This window comes from Euprymna scolopes, chromosome 14 (genome assembly GCF_053919585.1).
Source record: "Euprymna scolopes isolate OS-2025 chromosome 14, ASM5391958v1, whole genome shotgun sequence".
Lineage (NCBI taxonomy): Eukaryota > Metazoa > Mollusca > Cephalopoda > Sepiida > Sepiolidae > Euprymna > Euprymna scolopes.
In genome coordinates, this window is record NC_136495.1 from 5,503,456 (window position 1) to 5,524,334 (window position 20,879).

Below are 20,879 nucleotides of genomic sequence, written 5' to 3' on the forward strand. Positions count from 1 at the left end.
TCCTAAACTCAAGTAAACCCTTAGAAGCTGCCGTTATGAGACAATTGGGGAAATGAAGTAGGCTATGACACGCTCACAAAAGAGGATTTTCATGGAGTCTTGTAGAAGTTGTTGGAACGGTAAAAGTGCATTGCAGCCGGAGGAGATTACTTTGAAGGGGACTAGAATTTCATGTGCGTAGTATCAATAAGAGTGCCCATACAAAACGAGTTTGAAAACCTATTGATGGCACATCGTAGTTGGTTGTAATGTAGATGTTTATAATTAAAAATCAAACAGCAGAATATTCTGTCATCCTGCGAATACAAGCATGGAGCAAGATATAATATCGATGAATTTAAGTGAGCACCTACTATTTCTATTCTTATTCTCTTGTAATATGTTATAAGTAGTTGAAATAATAACGGTCGAGCGAAAGCAAGTGTATCAGTTATGGTAACACGATGACGAGAGGGTTGTGAGAGAACGTAATGTATAGAGGGCGAAACTGTTTGCTACTCTTTGTACGGGAGTAAGTTATCGAGAGAGAGAGAGGGGGGTAGAAAGAGTGAAAGTATGTCCTTTTCGTTTGCTTGCTCCTGACTTAACGTTACAGTCTCGTGCCGCATTGATCTTCGCCAAGGGATTATGGTTCACCCCAAAACGAACATGAGGCATGCTTCCAGTCCGTAGACTAATGCCAATGTCTCTCCTTCAACTGGTGCTTATCGGGACTCTGCGCATTAGTGAATAGGGAGCCAGCCAGGATTAATTTCCAGTGCTCCTCACCACACTTCAGTCCAGCTTCGGCTGCACAGTTGCAGTGCTTCTGGAAAAGAAAATATCCCAAGCCTGTCCTACTGAAGCAGGGGGCTACTATTAGGGACTTAATTAGCGGGGCCATTATGAAGGGAGATGAGTAGAAAGATGTTTGTTAACATTACACTTGAACTTCTGCATATAAGTGCAGTTGGGAAAGCAGAATCCCGGAAGGGGGTTCCAAAGACCCGCAGTTCTGGGGAGGAAACTATTGGAGTAAAAGGCTTTCTTGCACCTAGGGATCTCTACTGTAAAGGGATGAGACTTAGTAGCTTGTCGGGTTTGTCGGGGGTAGTTACGTCGGGGAGGTACAAGTGTTTGCAGTTCGTCAGAGCATTCACCATTAAAGTATTTGTAGAACAGGCAGAGGGATGCAACATCTCGTCGATGGGACAGAGGCTGAAGCCTAGATGACAGTTCAGGACCTATCAGGTTGGCGACTCTCTTTTGAACCCTGTCCAGGAGCGAGAGACAAGCAGCAGATACACCAGCTCAGATGTGACAACAGTACTCCATACATGGGCGAATTGGTGGCCTTATAGAGGTATAGGATACTGTCAGGCGTAAGTAGTTTTCTAGCACGGTAGAGGGAGCCAACCTTCCTTGCAGCAGCCTTGGCAATGCTCTCAATGTATCTATTCCAGTTCATATTCCCTGTAAACATTAGGCTGAGGAGTTTAAAAGAAGTACTTTCAGGCAATGTGTTCTTGGCCATTGCTATTGGTGGTAGAGAAGGTTTCTTGTAGTTATTGAAGGAAACAAGCTTAGTCTTAGCAGCATTAAATGTGACCAACCATTTTTGTCCCCATTCCACTACAGATTGGAGGTCATCCTTTAGTGTTTCTGCCATTTCCTTGGATATGTGTTCATTTGTTTTCCCTTCATATCTGTTATAGAGAGTGGTGTCATCGGCAAATATACCCATCTCCGAAACAATTTTATCAGGGAGGTCATTTATGAATATCAAGAATAATAGAGGTCCAAGGATAGACCCCTGAGGTACTCCCGCATTTATGTCATATTGTTTAGATGTACGACCGTCGAGGACAACTTTGATTTTTCTATTACTTAAGAAGGATTTAATTACATTATGAATTCTTCCAGTGATTCCATATGATCTAATTTTCCTTAGAAGACCATCGTGCCATACCCTGTCAAAAGCCTTAGATATATCAAGGGCCACCGCTCTACCCTCCCCTGTTTTGTCTAATGAACGGTATATACGTTCAGAAACTACAGTTAAGATGTCTGCTGTTGAACGGGCTTGCCTGAATCCATATTGTTTGTCAGTCAGGAGTTTAACAGCTGTTAGGTGTTGGACTAGGGCTTGATTAACTAAGGACTCAAATATTTTGGCGAAAAGCGGGAGGAGGCTAATGGGGCGATAATTTAGTGGGCCAGTTCTTTCACCAGAATTATTGAAGACTGGTACCACAGCAGTCGGGAAAGCAAGATTCGTTAAGGCATTTATTGTAAATGTCGTCTATACATCTTGTTTTCCTGGGCATATCTACAGTGATATTGTCGAATCTGCGTGTATATGCGTATCCTGACGCTTGGAATCCTTGTGGTGCCCGAAGCTAACGGTATCTACCCCATTCCGTCATGAAGGTAGTTGCATCTCTTGCTGAGGGGGAGAGCGTTGGGCTATGATAGCTATTCCATGCATCCAAAACGGTTTTTCTAGTTTTCGCAGGCACCAGCGATGCCTGGTTGAAAGGAGATGGTGTATGATCGGTTTCTCGTAGGGTAGCAGCATTGGGCTTTTGTTGGTCTACCTTACGCCTCGGTGACTCGTCCTGTTTCGGTGGAACCACCATTCTGAAGCACCATTTTGTAGGTTGTACAGATTCTATGATACCCAATGCTACGTCTCTTCTCTTCCAATGGTGTGGAACTGGGATTGGGGTGTGGACAGTTGAGGGTTTGACCCCCGGAATGGACGTTATGTCCATGGGTTTTCCTGTCATCGCCTGCAGCCGTTGATGTGGGCATACATTGAATGCACTGGACTTAAAATGCTCCTTCATTCATCGCTCCAATCGGGGTCTGTTTTCTTCCGGGCAAAATGAATACTGTCCGGCTTAGGTGGAACATTAGTTCTTTGTGGGAACCCATATGGTGCCTTTCCGCTGTCGCTAGTTGCCACGTTCTGCTGTGAAGTTGTCTCTGGAAAGTTCTCTGGTACCAGACCAAGATCTTTCAGGGCTGACTCGGTATAATAATAATAATAATAATAATAATAATAATAATAATAATAATGATGATGATGATGATGATGATGTATTTTTATACATATATAATCCGACGTGTTTCACGCGATCCTACTCTGATTTTAGCAAATATCACGCCTTTTATGTTAGTAGGTTTTTGTGATTTCCCCGAATTCGGTGACTGGTCAGTACTAGATATTGGTCTGGAAATTTCAGAATTTTTTGGATTTCTGGTCCAATAGACCATGTCTGTGCCCCAGTGTCTGCGACCGTATCAATCCGGTGAGTATGGAGACCAGCTGGTCCTATGGAGATGCGCCCGAATTCCGCATGTGCCTCTGGATTCGGAGTTAACTCTACCGTCAGGAGTATCTCTTTGGAACTTATTTTTGTTCCAAAAAAGGTGCGGAATGGTCTTGTCAGGTTGGCTTCACCTCTCTTTTTTATTTGTCCATCTTGGCAAATCATCCTGTTACGACCCTTTTTGTGTCTTTGGATGGTGAGAGTTCTGGATTCTGCTCCGACCACTCCCGCTGTAGATATGTTGCTGGGCCCCTGCTTCGATTTTTAGCAGACCCTTTTTAAATGTCCGGTCAAGCCGCATTTGTGACAAGTCATCTTTGCTTCTGGGCAGCCCCCTCGCCCTTTTGAGCCGCCAGGGTGGGAGCTCTTCCCACACCATTTACAGGGTTCAGTGTCTATCAGGGTTGATACGGTCTGGTTCTACTGAGGCCGCTGCTTGCGCCGCGACCTCTGTATGCTCGTTGTAGTAGAGTATACACTACTGTGGAGATGGGAGCAGACTTGTCCGTGGTCTCTTGGCTGACAAGCCTGTTGAATTTTTCTTCCAGTGTCGTAAGTGTTGCGGCCTCAGACAGCACCTTGCTTTTATGCTCTAGGTTTGCCAGCTCTGCCACCATTTGTCCTGTTACCATGTCGTTGGAGTAGCTGACTTTCCGACCGCATTCTATCCCGTTCGGACAAGTCACTGAAAAGTCGCAGTAAAGTATCGGCAAGACGACATATATTTGAAAACCCTCATTGTCGTGAATGTCTTGTTTAAGTAGCCTGCTTTTGCCTCTTATGTAAGCGGGTGAGTCTATTTATATGGGGGTGTGACGCTAAGACCACTCCGGTCTTGTAACTGGGCGTCTTGGGTTCGATTCCACCTCTATAAAGGAGAAAAACAAAATTGAATGTAGCTTGGATAGATTTGAAAAAGCTTATGATATGATGCCGCATTCGTGGGTATTCAGGACTTTGAAGTAGGAGTGGCTGAAAATATAATCGAGTACATTGGGAAAAGTATGCATAATTCGAAAAACCAACCTTTTTTAGATGGGAAACTATTAGGAGCAGTCAACATCAGACGCGGTATCTTCCACTTCGTAATAGCACTCATACCATTGACACGTGTACTAAGAAAGAAAAAGATGATAACTAGATAAGAACGAACCAAAGATCAGCCACAGTGTATATGCAAACCTGCATTCGGGTTCGTGCCAAAAGTTTGGAATCCAAGTAATGGACAAGTGGTTTCAACATTACCAGAAGCGGTAGTGCGAAATGAGGACGTTAAGATTATTTTGAACTTCATTGTTCAGTATTACAAGAAGAGATTTCATAGGAAACCGGATATTGTAGAGCAATAAATGCCAAATAATTGATGTGACTTGTCCAAATGGCATCAACTTAGCAGGCTAAAGGAATGAGAAACTACAGGACTCTTAAAATCTGAGGATAGCGATTGCTAAGAAGTCAGTTCTCCTTAGCACAACAAACATCTTAACTTTCCATCTAATTGACTCTTTAACTATGCTCACTAGCTTTGATGTAAAAGTCCGCTCTTGAATGAAAAGACGAATGTAAAACATCAAAACATTGTGAAGTTAACGAAGAACAAATAAAATAATAATAATAATAATAATAATAATAATAATAATAATAATAATAATAATAATTCATATTTAAAGTAATGTGAGTTACACGTTTAAAAAGGATACGTTGAGGTAAATTTATCACAGTAATAATAATGGCGGATATTTTTTTTTATCAACAATAAAACAATTATCTGAATCTTAAAACTAACACATGAAAATGTTAAAAGCTAAAAAAAATAAAATATCAACAAAATCACACCCCTTCACTGCAATAGAACCTAGTTAGAGAAGTTTTCTCTCTTTCTTTGCTTGCTGGCTATCGATATGTTAGATTAGAATCTGCAGGGCTGAATTCCACTAACAACATGAAGGTTTAAAAGCCAATGCTGACAAATACTTGTCGAAACTTCCTATCGAAGTTGTAATCTGGTAGTTATATTTTAACACGTACCCGACGCTGTGTATAAATGTTTGCAATCAAAAAAGGAAAAGAAATTCGGCATTAATTTTTTTTTTTCAGTTTAAAGAAAAGGCATTTATTACCACACGAAGCCGACTGATACGTATTTTTCAAGACAGCAACAATATGGTCGACTTACTGCTTTTCCCCTCAGGGCCAATTAACAATTTCTTAGTCTGTAGTTATAAACCAGCTGTTATTGTTTTAGGGTTCGAAGGATAAATGAGTTTTGCATCTTGTTTAAAAGTGTCTTCCGTGCCGCCACATTGTTAAAAAGGAATCTGCCCTGTCGACACGTGCTTTAAAGTCTCTCTATATATACAACGTGCTTTTCTACTTATTTTCTCTTCCTCTTCCTTCGATTCCGCCGTGACGTCACGCTCTCGCCACGGCGTGGTCATTGTGTACGTGTCAGTGGTTTCGCTACATTCTTCCTTTCTAATAATTTCATTGTATTGGCTATCATTTAACGGCAATTTCATTAAACATTTTTCTGGAATGGCATTTTGCCTTGGTAAGCAGACATTTATTAAAGTTAAGAACGATAAGATTGTTGCCCTAAAAACCCCAACACTACAGCTTTATTTTAAAGCCTTTTCTGATTTTGTTGATGATTTTCTAGTAGTCTAGCAGTTTCAGGTCGGGGGAGAAGGGAGAGGCCAGTAAGAGAAGAGTATAAAGTTGTAGCACTCTTCTGAAGCTAAGCCTGGGTATCTTTGGACTTGTGGCCGACACCAAGTTCTGCTGCCACACCCAGGGTCTGCCAGCAGCCACCTGATTGCACCAGAGGATCACCACACTCTTCAGCACATCCAGGTACAATTTGATGTTGACTTTCAAGACGACTTCGAAGACGAAGTGAGGTGGTATGATCTGGTTCTCACTTGATACCACACAAAAGACAATAACCGTGACCGGAAACTTTGTGTTTAGCACCGTGGCCATGTCCCTGTTGTTAGTGGTAATATAGTCATGCATTTTGAGGGTGCTGGCAATGGTCCCGCTGTTGCTTTTGGAATTTGTAAACAATTGGCCAACTAGTAGATGGTCTGCAACAAAAAATAAAAACGGTTCTTATCAAACAGAAATGGAATCATGTCGTCTATTCTATAATTTTATCGTTCCACCCTGTATATACGAGTTGGTTGCACTGCACTTGCCAAAGTAAAGAATCAATCGTAAATCATAATTTTTCTTTATCTTTTATTTCGGCATCTTACGCACGTTTCGTAATCCATAACGAAAAATATTGTCTTCGGCTTATGTGGATCAAATATTAACCAATAAAATAGACACAGTATGAAAAGGAAGAAATTTGATTACGAAATATGAATGAATTGCAAGACAAAAGCACTAAAAACTCACTATAAAATGATAATCAAAGAAAAATATTATGCAACAAAATCTATGACAAAACGATGGAACATTCTCAAGCCGCCATATTAATTTAACAAACAAGGCTAAGATCGTCAATTTCCGATTCCAAACTCAAAACCAGACAAAAAGCCAATAAAATATGAAAGGTGTCTTGATAAAATATGGTTTGGCTGACAATTAAAGAATAAAGTTTACGAATGATAAATATTATTCAAGGATTAAATACGAAACTATCATTAGTCTAAACATGATTTAATCTATTATTAGTTTCTCTTGTTGCAAAATGTAAATAACTCCAACTGCAGACAAATATGCAATTCATAACAGATAAATCCTATTGAAAATTAATTTAATATTGTGGATAAATAGATTTATATCTTGAATTCCCTTATTTTCTGATTAAATTATATGTGCATGCGCGCTTAATCATCCACGAACACACATTTGATAATCCTACAACTCAATGGCGTAGTAAAACCTAGAAAGATTCTGAACTGGAACACACGGATAGGAAGCCCAACGCTCTACTACATAGTGATTGAAATACATTGCTTTTATAGATGTTTTTATACAATTTGCGATTATTTTAACGAATGCAATTGTATAGATACTAGCTGAGGGATCCGACGTTGCCCGCAATTGAAAAAAATAAACGAATGTTCATTATTTGCAATACTTTTATTGCCATCAAAATCGAGGAAATCGCCTATTTTTCAATCAAATCGTTTAATTGCCTGTTGTAGTCGGGAACCGTAATTCACAGGGAGGAAGTTTACATGCCTTCTTGCAGTGACTTAGTTCACACTATATTGCGGTTTACATTGCACTATAGATAATCTACTGTTGATTTTATAAAATTATTTTTATATATTGAATAAAGTTTAGAGTGCACATGTCAAGTAGCATAGTTCAATTGTGCTCTAAACATTTATTTTGAACGCACCCTTTTATTATTGATTTTATATTGCAGGCACTTTCGCTTGTGCGGTAATAAAACTTCTCAAATGCTCTTATGATGTTAGGATGTATACGGTTGTTAACTGGTTAAAATCGGACTGTTCCTTCTTTAATCAGATTCTTTTCGATTATCAATTTTTTATCCTTATCGGGGGCATTCCGATGCAAAACCTATCTAAGAACACTCCCAGACACATAAAGTACATTTGTGTGATTTTTTTTAAATAGGTCCAGTCATTTCAGAGTGCATAGGAAACGAACTCACATGCAGACATACACGCACAGACATACACACACAGACACATAGACCTCCAGAATTTATTATTCCACATAGTCAACACCATTCTCAATGCACTTTTGCTAGCGATAAATGAGAGTCTTGATGCCTAGGTCATAAAAGTAAGCGACTGCCGAGGCAGTCCACTTTACATAGCTACAATTACGGCGTAATGAGTCCTTCAGAGGTCCGCACAAGGGAAAGTCTGATGGCGCCACGTTGAAATTATACGGTGGGTGAGATAGCACGATCTAACCGAACTTTGTCACACATTCCGTTCTCTTAAAACTTGTGTGTGGTCTAGCGTTGTCGCGATGTAAACGAGATATTTTATTTTTCTCTGGTCTTAAACAAGTAATTCGAGCCTTCAGTTTTATCAATGTTTTAACGTAACGGTCAGAATATACTATCAACCCGGGTTCCAAGAAATCAAGAACGCACTGGACCATAATACATATGGTCTGAGGTTCGAATCATAGAAAAGTCAAGCATTGTTGTCGAGTAGTAGTGCTGTGTTCGTAGATTACTGTTATCTCTATCTATCTATTTATATATCTATATATATATATATATATATATATAGAGAGAGAGAGAGAGGGGGTGTATGTGTGTGTCTGTATATATATATATATATATATATATATATATATATATATATATATATATATATATATATATATATATATATCTTTCACTAATACTTTGGGAAAAAGTATCCATCCGTATATCACATTTCTATGTGATTAAAATCGAGTTCTCCCCAAATTCTTCAATAAATGCTTCCCTGATAACCGGGAAATTGTCTCTGTAGTACCAGTATTCAAGTATTCTGTCGAAAGAACTGATTCGCTCAATTATCACCCCATCAGTCTAGTCCCCTTCTTCGCTACCACATTTTAGATGCTAAGCTTCTTTCTGGTTAACAGTTTGAATTTAGGCAAGCCTGTTTTACTGCGGATATTTTAACCATCATCTCTGAACGCATATACCATGTACTGGATAAGGCACGAGGAAGTCTGGCTCAAAGAGAGTCTCGTGAAAATTAAATAATTGGTGTTTCTGGACGAATACTTAATATGATCAGATCGTTCCTGGACAAAAGAAAAATCTAGGTTGCATCGATAAACAACGTGATATTAATGCATTTTGTCTCAAGGTTCGATCGCTGAACCTTTATGAAATCATGATATTCATAAATGATCTCCTTGATAACATTATGCTCGAGATGAGTATATTTACTGATGACACTACAATAATAAACATGAAAAGAAAACGAATCCAAGGTAATAAAATCGATGGTAATATTTAATATGCTAATTTCTATTCAACAAATATGAAAATTTGCTCAAACATCGATTGCCATGACAATCAATATCCTACCTGAGTTTAAACTCCTAGGCTTAAGTTTCACAGGCAACATGAATTCGAACAAATGTATTGAGGATATTGCCAAGGCTGCTATAAAGAATGAGGGCCCTCTACCACGCGAGAAAATTACTCACACCAGAGAGAATTCTATAAAAACCCACAATTCACCCATGCATGGGTTACTGTTTCCACGTCTGGGGTGGTGCATCTACCACTAGTCTCTCACCGGAAAATGCCCACCAAAAGAGTTTCTAATAATTTCCGAACAACCCACCAAGCTCCAACCTCTGTCCCTTCGTTGCAATGTGACATCACTGTGCCTGTTTTATGTAATAGAATGTGTTCCGATGAACTCATAGCACTTGTTCTTCTTCGATGTACATACCCTCGACTAAGACGACAAGTAACAGGACCCCAATATTTCACTACTGAGTTCTGTATATGCTGAAACATTCTACTCCTCACTCGGACTGCTAGACTTTGGAATTCCTTCCCTGATTCCTGTTTAACTAACCGTACTGACCCGCAGAAGTTTAGATGTAATGTGAACAGTAATCTCGCGGCTCAACTTCCCACGGTCCTAAGTTAGAAATGTTGCCAAATAGTAGCCCATTGCGTTCAACCAATAAATCTTGGGGAAAACAATGAAAAATAAAATAAACTCTGAATTCTCAGTCGTGCAACTGGTCTAGGAAAAGGAAAACATCGACATTACAATAGATTTCGATTTTTCTCTATATTGTTTAGAGCCAACGTTTCGGGCTTAATCAATGCCAGTTTTGAAAAGTTTCCGTTAAATATTGCAACTCTTGCGTCACCATATGTTTCTCTATGCAGATTGACATCATTACATATCGTATCAATTTTCTTCTGACACTTGCATTTCTTTTAGGAAGAAAAGTCATAAATAACCCCCCACCACAACACACGTAATCAAGAGGGAAAATAATCAGAGCGTTTCCTTATCTCGTGCATGTTTGCGTAAATTGTACTTTGGTTATATTTTTAGTATCTTCCAACGGATAAAGTCTAAAAAGAAACAGAGATTTTTAAAACTAAATCAGTTGATGAGCTAACAAATTGCATTGTCCTCCGACCTCATACAATGTTGCTGAAACTGTGTCTGTTATTTCCTACGTTGATTGCGTTCTCTGATGGTAAGATTTCCTTTTATATTGTACTACTTCCTTTTTACTTCGTTTATAAGTGTTTGATTAAATAGCTTGCCTGACAAAGTATTTTTGTGGAGGGAGGGGGGGGCTTAACCTTAGTCTAGAAGCAACCGTAATGCGAAATAAATATGCCCATTACTTGTCGCGTAGGCGTTTACTACTTGTTAGATTATACTGAGTAAACGCCATCTTTTTTTTACATAGGCATAACCAATAACTTATCAAGGCCCAGAGACCACTCGGGGATGAGGGTTAAGAGTGTACAGTAGTCAATCGGACAATATAGTAATCGTTAGTAACGGAAATTTGGTAAATTTGTTAACTTTGAATGGCTAATCAAGAACTTGTTTACGTTAGACTTGAAGACAACCATACTGTAGTCAGCTGGAAAGCAGAAAAACGGAAGACAATTCCACGGGCGTGCAGTTCTAAGAAAGAAGTTTTGTTCATGGAATTTACGTTTAGGTTTAGGTTTAGGCTTAGGCACAGATAAAAAGTGGGGTAATTATTGATAGTGTTTTCAATCTCACCTGTCTGTTTAAATGTACGTATGTATGTATGTATGTATGTATGTATGTATGTATGTATGTATGTATTTATGCATGTATGTATGTATGCCTGTTTGCCTAAAACTTTAGACAGAGGCGACGGGTTTTCACGAGATTGGTATCGGTTTGATGCTCGACCCTTCAGACGACAAATTTCGAAAAATTGGCCAAAAACATTAATTCCTTCACCCTTAACTGAGCAATTTTCTACAGGGAAGGGTCGCTTTTTTGCCGATATTTTCAAAAGTCATCCCCTCTTTTCGATTGACTAGCCTTAATTTAAACCTTCGTCACTTCCGGTTTGGCGATGGACGCAACAGCAAAGACGTCACATTTTTTACGTTCTTTTCCTCCTTCGCGGTACAGGTTCGAGCCTGTCTGCCTACTACCTTATTTATTTATTTTTATTTTATCTATTTATTTTTTTTGCTCAACACACACCTCCAAACACCCAGGCAACGCCGAGCACCCAGGCTAGTTTATAATATACATCTCACCTGTCTCTTTAATGCATGTATGTATGTTTTTTGTTTGTTTGTATGTATGTTTGTTTGTATATCTGCCTAAAACTTTCGACAGATGTGACAGATTTTCACGAGATCGGTATCATTTTGAAGCTCAACCCTTGGACGATAAATATCGAAAAATTGGTCAAAAACATTAAAACACTCTCACACACACTACCACTTATTCCCCCCTAGCGTCACGGGTTCGAACCTCCCTGCCTACTACAACGTTTTTTTTTTTTTGTTTTTTGTTTTTTTGCTCAACAAACACCCGGAACCCAGGGCAGTATATATATATATATATATATATATATATATACTAGCATTTCAGCCCATGTATGTTGAGCAAAAAAAAAAGTGGTAGTAGGAAGGCAGGCTCGAACCCGTACCACAAAGGAGGAAAAGAACGGGGTAAAAACCAAACGTTTATGCTGTTACGACAACCGCCAAACTGGATCGATATTTTTTTTAAATTAAGGCTAGACAATCTAAAGGAGAGGATACCTTTAAAAAATATCGGCGAAAAAAAGGTGACCCCCCCCCCTGTAGAAAAGTGCCTAGTTGAAGGAGTAGATATTAATGTTTTTAGGCAATTTTTCGATATTTGCTTTATGAAAGTTCGAACTTTAAAACAATACTGATCTTGGTAAAATCCATCGCCTCTGTCAAAAGTTTTAAGCAGACATGCATACATACATTTATATATTGGTAACTAAAAATTGTCGACCCAAACTGATGAAAAAGCTTGCCCTATCTCTGAATACCCTTTATGTAAAATTTCAAATATTTAGACCAGAAATTGTCTGAGTAATTTGGAAGAGGCCGCAGAGGTCAATTTTTTTAAACTTTGACCCTATTATGACCCCTTAAAATTTATTGTTTTGGGCTCAAATCAAGTTATCAAATTAGATCCATGTTCAAGGAACCTATATATAAAATTTCAAGTGCGTAGACCCAAAATTGCCGGAGGAATTTGGTAGAGTTCTCAAAGGTCAAATCGTTGAACTTTGACCCCTTAATTGCCAAATTTCTGGACCAAAACCGATCACATCGATTTTCCCAAATCTCAGTAACCTGTATATCAAATTTCGAGTCTGTAGACTAAAAATTGACATAGTATTTGCGTAGGGAAATGCACACACACACACACACACACACAGACACGTTCACTTTTATAGATATACTAGCATTTCAGCCCGGCGTTGCCCGGGTGTTTTGAGGTGTATGTTGTAGTAGGAAAGCAGTTAATAATTATTGTCAATTTTAATTAAAAAGAACATCGTTCTCGGAAACGATCGTACACTCGAGACTGATTGATGATTCGCAATTAATTTTTGTACTCATTATATATATATATAGATATATATATATATAATGAGTACAATATATATATATATATATATATATATATATATATATATATATACTGCTGTACCCGGCCACGCGTTGCTGTGGCTCAGTTTTTTAAAATGGAACACATGTGAAAGTAGAGAAAAGTTATATTCTTTTTCTCAAGAGAATGTACAAATTATTTATTTTTTTTAACAGATGTTAAGAAAATAAACAGAAAAATACTTCCATCATTAATTATGCAAGAAAATAAATAAAATGTTGATTTAGTGTTTCAATATGCTTATAAATTACAATAAAACTTGCTGAATATGCACTGTTTTACGGTTGTTGTAAAAATGGAAAAGAAACTTTAATTTCGCTTCATTTTAATCGTTCTTAATTTTTTAATTGTGCCCCCCCAAAAGAATATAATCAAAACAGTAACATTCAACAATTGTACTTTATGTATATAAAACACAAAATGGGTGTTTGTATTACTGTACTCATAGATTCGAAAAAATTGTCAAAAAACAAATATATAACAAATAAATGTTATCAAAGGTAAGATAAGTTACTTTTCTGCCAAACTGGATATATTTTTTGTGTTTTTATTCAATGTAACATATTTATTCAGCTCGAAAACCATACAGTGTTTACCGATGTATTCGAAAATTCAAGATGGCGTCTCACACCCTCTTTAACACCGTAAGTATGGAAAAAGGTGTTATAAATAAAAACTATACAAAATACTATTAAAAACCCGCCGAATATATGTCAACCTATGTCACGGTAACATATATTGAGCGAGTTTTTAACAGTATTTTATCCGGTTTTTTATTTATAACATCTTTTCCCAAACTTACCGTGTTAAAGAGAGAATCAGACGCCATCTTGAATGTTCCAATACATCGGTAAACACTGTATGGTTTTCGAGCTGAAAACATTTATATGTTACATTGAATAAAAACACGAAAAATATATCCAGTTTGGTAGAAAAGTAACTTATCTTTCCTTTGATAACATTTATTTGTTATATATTTCTTTTTGGACAACTTTTTCGAATCTATGTGTACAGTAATACAACCCCCACAAAATATTTATTAAAAAAAAATTTTTTTTTTAAAGTTAATGACGAAAGGGAAATAATTCCATTTTTAAACGAAAAAGTCAGTTTACCTAACTTACTGTACTAATGCTATTTTTTAAGCAAGAAAAAAAAAAGGTAAATATCCAGATACGCTACTACAGAACACCGACCACTCTAATTTGTTTTTTTACAGGTAATTGAGGTCGCTGACGACGAATCTGATAGTCAAACTTGGGGCAAATTTACCGTTTGCATGGTATTTACCCCTGAACCCACGAACTTCTTTCCACCATTTTGCAGCTTCCGTTTATGCTACGCGCATGCATGCTGTAGCATAAACGACGGCTTCACCAAGCAAACTACGTTGAGGGGAAGGGATTTTTTTTTCCAGGACATAGAATTTTCGAATTTTCAAAAATACATTATAGCGCTTTTTGGGTGGAAAATTTAAAATTAGCTGAAAAAGAAATAAAATAAGAAAAGGAAAGCACACCAAGTTGGAGTAGGGGGGGGGTAATTTATCTGTGTTTTTTTTTTTTTTTTTTTTTACCTGGAACATCGAATTTTCAAATTTTCCGTAAGTAACGCACCGACATTTACCAATTAGAACACCATTTAACATTTTCCGAAGATTTTACTTTGTACATTGGGGGCGCGAGCGGGGGGATATGATGTTAGCGCGCGCGCCCCAACATCACATCCCCCCCCCAACAAATTAGAGTGGTCGGTGTTCTGTAGTAGCGTATCTGGATATTTACCAAAAAAAATATTTAGGTTTGGCTATAATTCCTAAACTAATTTCACCCTAAATAATTTAGGTGACTGAAATAGGAATCTAATTGAATCTTTAATGTTTTGAATAGTATGTGAGAAATTCATTTTTCTTCGAGTTATATTGAATTCATTAATACGGACTTTAGGGGCTTTTTTCGTAATGTTACTGTAAAAATTATTTTTTATTGTTACAAATTACGATGCTTTAAAAAAGGCAAAAATAAATTCTTGCGTTTTTTATTTACTACTGAAAACCATAACTTTAGTAAAGGTATTTTTTCTTTAAACAAAATAAAATATTTTCACTAAGAGTTAAGTAAAAATAATTAGTTCATTATATTCTGCGATCATTATTTGAAAAATACTGCAATTTTCATTAAAATTCGTTAATTTCCTGATTTTTGGTGAATTTTTAAGTAAAGGGAGGAGTCAAAATGTGTATACACTTTGAGCGTCGGCATTCATTTTGAGACCACGTGTGGTTTATTTAAATTAAATTTCAATCACATAGTTACGTTATCAATAATCATGTAATTAAACCCATTGAAAATTTACTGATATTGTAAACACATTCTGTTTACATTAAGTCTGTAGTGTTTTTTTAGTGATGCAATGTTGTCAACTGAGATTTTAAAAAAAACTCGAGATCAGGAGAAAGAAATGTCCAGAAAATCGCTAGATTTTTAACTTATCGTCTGAAATTTTCAAAAATCGCTAACTCCCCCCCCCGCCCAAAAAAAAACTCCATAATGTTCCGTGTTTTCTCACTATGGGTTTGTATTACTGTACACATAGATTCGAAAAAGTTGTCAAAAAACAAATATATAACAAATAAATGTTATCAAAGGTAAGATAAGTTACTTTTCTACCTAACTGGATATATTTTTCGTGTTTTTATTCAATGTAACATGTTTATTCAGCTCGAAAACCATACAGTGTTTACCGATGTATTGGAACATTCAAGATGGCGGCTTATTCTCTCTTTAACACGGTAAGTTTGGGAAAAGATGTTATAAATAAAAAACCGGATAAAATACTGTTAAAAACTCGCTCAATACATGTTACTGTGACATAGGTTGACATATATTCGGCTGGTTTTTAATAGTATTTTGTATAGTTTTTTATTTATAACACCATTTTCCAAACTTACGGTGTTAAAGAGGGTGTGAGACGCCATCTTGAATTTTCGAATACATCGGTAAACACTGTATGGTTTTAGAGCTGAATAAATATGTTACATTGAATAAAAACACGAAAAATCTATCCAGTTTGGCAGAAAAGTAACTTATCTTGCCTTTGATAACATTTATTTGTTATATATTTGTTTTTTGACAACTTTTTCGAATCTATGTGTACAGTAATACAAACCCGTTTTTTTTTTTGTTTTTTTTTTGCTGTTGTTTCTTGCTTTTTACACTTTTAGATCGTATTTTAAACTAAACTTCGGAGGTTGGAATGCCCCCCCACCTAAAATGTACTTGGAAAAATCGATTTTATAGTGAGATTTAAGAATGGTTAGTCGAAAAAAAGGTAAAAAACAAAACAAATAATCAATAAATAATTGTTACCAAAGGCAATAAATGCTACTTTTTTTTTACTTACATGAATGAGTTTATTTTGTTTTCAAGCGCTTTTCTTTATTTTTTAATAATCTAATGCGGGTGTGTGGGTGCCAAATACCTCCAGATTTTCTAGAATTTCCCGCTAGATTGTAAACGAAATCTCCAGATCTAACAAGAAAATCGCTAAATTGTAACACTGGTCACGTGACAGGAAGCGGTAATAAATAATTGTCCCTAAATAAAAAAATGGCCTCTCGGTACAAAGAAATCCACCTATTTATCATAGAAAAATTAAGTATAATGTTATAATTAAAAAGAAATATATAAAAACACATGGATATAGTAAACATATTATACCAAAACGTGGAAGCCATCCGTCCAGTGGTTTTTTAGACAATTAATTCCGAACGAACCAAGAGTTACATTTATATATATATATATATATATATATATATATATATATATATATATATATATATTATCAGTTCTATTTTCACACCAAACAATACAGTGCCACGTAAGAGACTACTATTTTGGACCAAATTTGCAGGACTTCTATGTAGTTGGTGTGACAGCAAAATGTTTGCTCACATTCACTTGACGTCATGCATGTCAGTACAGTCATGGAAGGATGGGTTAGAGTGGAATCCCAGAGTCTAGCAGTTTGAGGTAAGAAGCTATTTTAGTAGAACGGTTTATGATATTTATGGATCTCTACAGAGTAGGCGTGGGAATTTGCTGCTTGTCAGGTTTGTGTAAGGACATTTACGTTGAGGGGGCACCAGCACTTTTCTATTAAAGTACTTGCAAAAAAACAGGAACAGTGATACAATATTTTGTAGATTTTTGCATAGGCATTGCCACTTATCAAGGTCAAGAGGCCACTCGAGGATAAGGGTTAAAGAGTGTACAGTAGAAATTGGACAATATAGTAACCGTTAGTAATGGAAATTTGGTAAATTTGTTAACTTATATGGAACGGCTCATCAAAAACTTGTTTACGTTAGACTTGAATCAAAAACTCGTTTACGTTAGACTTGAACGACTCATCAAAAACTTGTTTACGTTAGACTTGTAATCAGCTGGAAAGCAGAAAAACGGAAGACAATTCCATAGGTGTGCAGTTCTAAGAAAGAAGCTTTGCTCATGGAATCTACGCTTAGATTTAGGCACAGATAAAGAGTGATGAAATCTTGGGGGTCAGATTTGGAAGTTAAATTAGTTAATTACTAACTCATCTAGGGAAATGGTCTGTCCAATACCAGTTTCACTTAGAAATAATATGTCTGGTTTAGTCTCTTATAATTGGGTTTGAACCTCTGGAAGGTTAGAACGTAGACCCTGATGTTAGAGAAGGAGACCTGGTAGTCGGGGTCTACGTTAGAAAGTGAAAATCCGGGTTTAAGATGAGACAAAGGTTGGAGTTTGGCCGGCAGTGCCGGATCTATTAAGTTGGCGACTATTTTCTAGGGGCGACAGACTAGTGACAGATTCACCAGCCGAGATGTGATAACACTGCTCCATGCATGGTCGAATGGTGGCTTTGTAGAGATATAGAATACTCTTAGATGTGAGTAACCTTCTAGTACGTTAGAGAAAGCCCACTTTTCTCGCAGAAGTCTTGGCAATTACATCATTGCATTTGTTCCAATTATGCTGTTTGTGAATGTTAAACCTAGGAGCTTGAGGGAAGTACATTCAGGTAGTGTATCATTATCCATGGCAATCATTGGTTAAGAAGATTTCTTGTAATTATTAAAGGGAATAAGCTTTGTTGTGACGGTATTGAACGTTACCATGTATTTTTGGCCACATTCTACTATATTTTTGGCCACATTCTACTATATTTTTGGCCACATTCTACTATATTTTTGGCCACATTCTACTATAGACTGAAGGTCTTTTGGCCATTTCATTAGATATGATTTATTTGCTTTACCCCCTCGAGTCTGTTAACCTATTTTTATTGCCGTTACAAATTGACATTCATGTGACACATGCCTCTTCGTTATTTTTCTCTTTCAGCTTCCCTTTCTAATAATTCGTAATATTTTCCCTTCCTTCTCTTCCTCTCTAAACAAATAGCCTCCTCTCTTCTTTTTTAATTTTCTTTTTTAATCTTTAACTTCAATTTCTTTCTTCCTGGTCTTTAATATAATTTCTAACTACATATAATCTACATTTCCACCTCTTTTTCTTTCCCTTTTCTTCCTACCCTCTCTATCCAGAATTTTATATTTTGGTTTATTTTGACTAAAATTATCTGATGAGACCGGCTAAAATAATAATATACTTGTCTTGTCGATTGAAACAATTTGTAATGGATTAAGCAAAAGAACCTGAGGTTGAAATAACACACACACACACACACACACACACACACACACACACACACATATATATATATATATATATATATAAATATATATATATATATATATATATATATATATATATATATATGAGTAGTAAAACTTTCGAAAAAAAGGCAGATATTGCACACAACGTTATTATTATATAAGAATATTACTTTCTTTTTTTAAATCAATTTTCACTCCAAACAAGGCACAGTGCCACTTTGAAGTAGGGGGCTACTATCGGGGACATAATTTGCAGGAGCATTATGAAGGGAGATGAGTAGCAAGATGTTTGTTCACGTTACACTTGAACTTCTGCATGTCAGTACAGTTGGAAAAGCAGAATCCCGGAAGGGAGTTCCAAAGACTTGCAGTTCTGGGAAAGAAACTATTGGAGCAAAAGGCTTTCTTGCACCTAAGGATCTCTACTGTAAAGGGGTGGAACTTAGTTGCTTGTCGGGTTTGTCGGGGGTAGTCAAGTCGACGAGGTACACGTGCTTGCAGTCCGTCAGAGTATTCAGCATTAAAGTACTGGAAGAACAGGCATAAGGATGCAACATCTCGTCGATGGGACAGAGGCTGAAGCCTAGATGGCAGTTCAGGACCTATCAGGTTGGCGGCTCTCTTTTGAACCCTGTCCAGGAGTGAGAGACAAGCAGCAGATGCACCAGCCCAAATGTGACAACAGTACTCCATACATACTTAATTTAAAGATGTTTGCTTCCCGTCGAAAAAAGTGAAATTGTCTGTTTAGAAGAACTTCACGGACTGAAAAGATAAGAGACGAGGTTGATCATCAGAACAGGGGTTATATTTTATCCCTAACCAAAAATTTCAGATTATTTATATCGCTCTGACGGTAGGATGATGGTATGCAGTAGAATTTACAAAGTAAGTGTCATAGGAAAAGAGCGCTCTGGTCTGCAAAAATCTCTGTTTAGTTTCGTCATAATTCCCTGGTAGCGACACTTCGGGCAATTATCAATAAACTAGCCCCTTGACAAAAGCATAAGGCAACGCCTGGTAGTATAGGCCTCCTGGAAATGCACATAACCATAAAAATATCTAAACCAACCGGAAAAGTCATCTCAACAATGGCCTAGACGCTGTAGGCTTTGGTGTCGACGACAAAAAAATATACGACTTTGTTTAATGTTAAGATACGTCCTTTAAGTCTTGTTATTTTATAAAACGGGATAGTAACATTTGCCTGGGCAAGATCAGCTTTATATATTCGGCTCTGTTCTGACTTCGAAAAGTTGTTTTGTGTTCATGTCTGTTGAAATATACTAGTCTGAGCTATACAGATGAGTGATCTGCTTCTACATGGATGGAATAATAAATATTTCTTTTTTCTTAATGCATAGGTTTGAATGCAGCATGCAATTTTGACAGCTTTTATAAAAATTTATGTGAATGGGATGTGGAGCCAGGACGTTTTTGCCAATGGACACAAAAGTTAAAACAGTTCGGAGAAAAGGGTAAGTGTTTAATTCATTAAAACGATTTCGTTCACTAACTTAGATATATTTTCTGGGCAGCGTATTTAATTACAAACACACCAATAAATTAACTCACATTTCATCATTTTTCATAATTCTTAAATATGTTATTAATTTCGACAATAATTTTTCATAATTTTAACCTACATTATCGCCCCTACTTACTAAAATAATAACTTTTATATAATTTCTGGGCTGATTATTTCATTACAAACACACTAATCCATTAAATCACATTTCATAATTTTTCATAATTGTTGGATATGTTACTGATTTAAACAATATTTTTTATAATCCCCCTCATACTAAAATAATAACTTTGATATATTGTCTGTGTTGATTATTTCATTACAAACACAAAATGAATTAACTCACATTTATCAATTTTCATAATTCTTGAATATGTTATTAATTTCAACAATCATTTTTCATAATTTCAACCCATATAATTGCCCCCTCTTACTAAAATAATAACTTTGATATATTGTCTGGGATGATGATTCTATTACAAACACACTGATCAATAAACTCACATTTCATTATTTTTTATAATTCTTGGATATGTTACTAATTTCGACAATAATTTTTCATGATTTAAACCCTCCATATCGACTCCCAACCTTACTAAAATTATAACTTGGATATATTGTTTTATTAGAAACACACAAATGAATTTACTCACATTTCATTATTTTTCATAATTCTTGGA

At 36.5% G+C, this 20,879-nt stretch overlaps 1 protein-coding gene across 1 annotated transcript in view; it reads left to right on the forward strand.

Moving 5' to 3' along the window:
* The first annotated feature begins 10,394 nt into the window (after positions 1 to 10,394).
* The window catches only part of LOC145293343 (uncharacterized), a 42,113-nt gene continuing 31,628 nt past the window's right edge, over positions 10,395 to 20,879 (forward strand). Inside the window, exons 1-2 of the mRNA XM_080139985.1 lie at positions 10,395 to 10,487; positions 20,036 to 20,149. Of these exons, the coding sequence (XP_079996111.1) occupies positions 10,436 to 10,487; positions 20,036 to 20,149 (166 nt within the window). The 5' untranslated portion in view covers positions 10,395 to 10,435. The remainder of the gene's footprint in view (positions 10,488 to 20,035; positions 20,150 to 20,879) is intronic.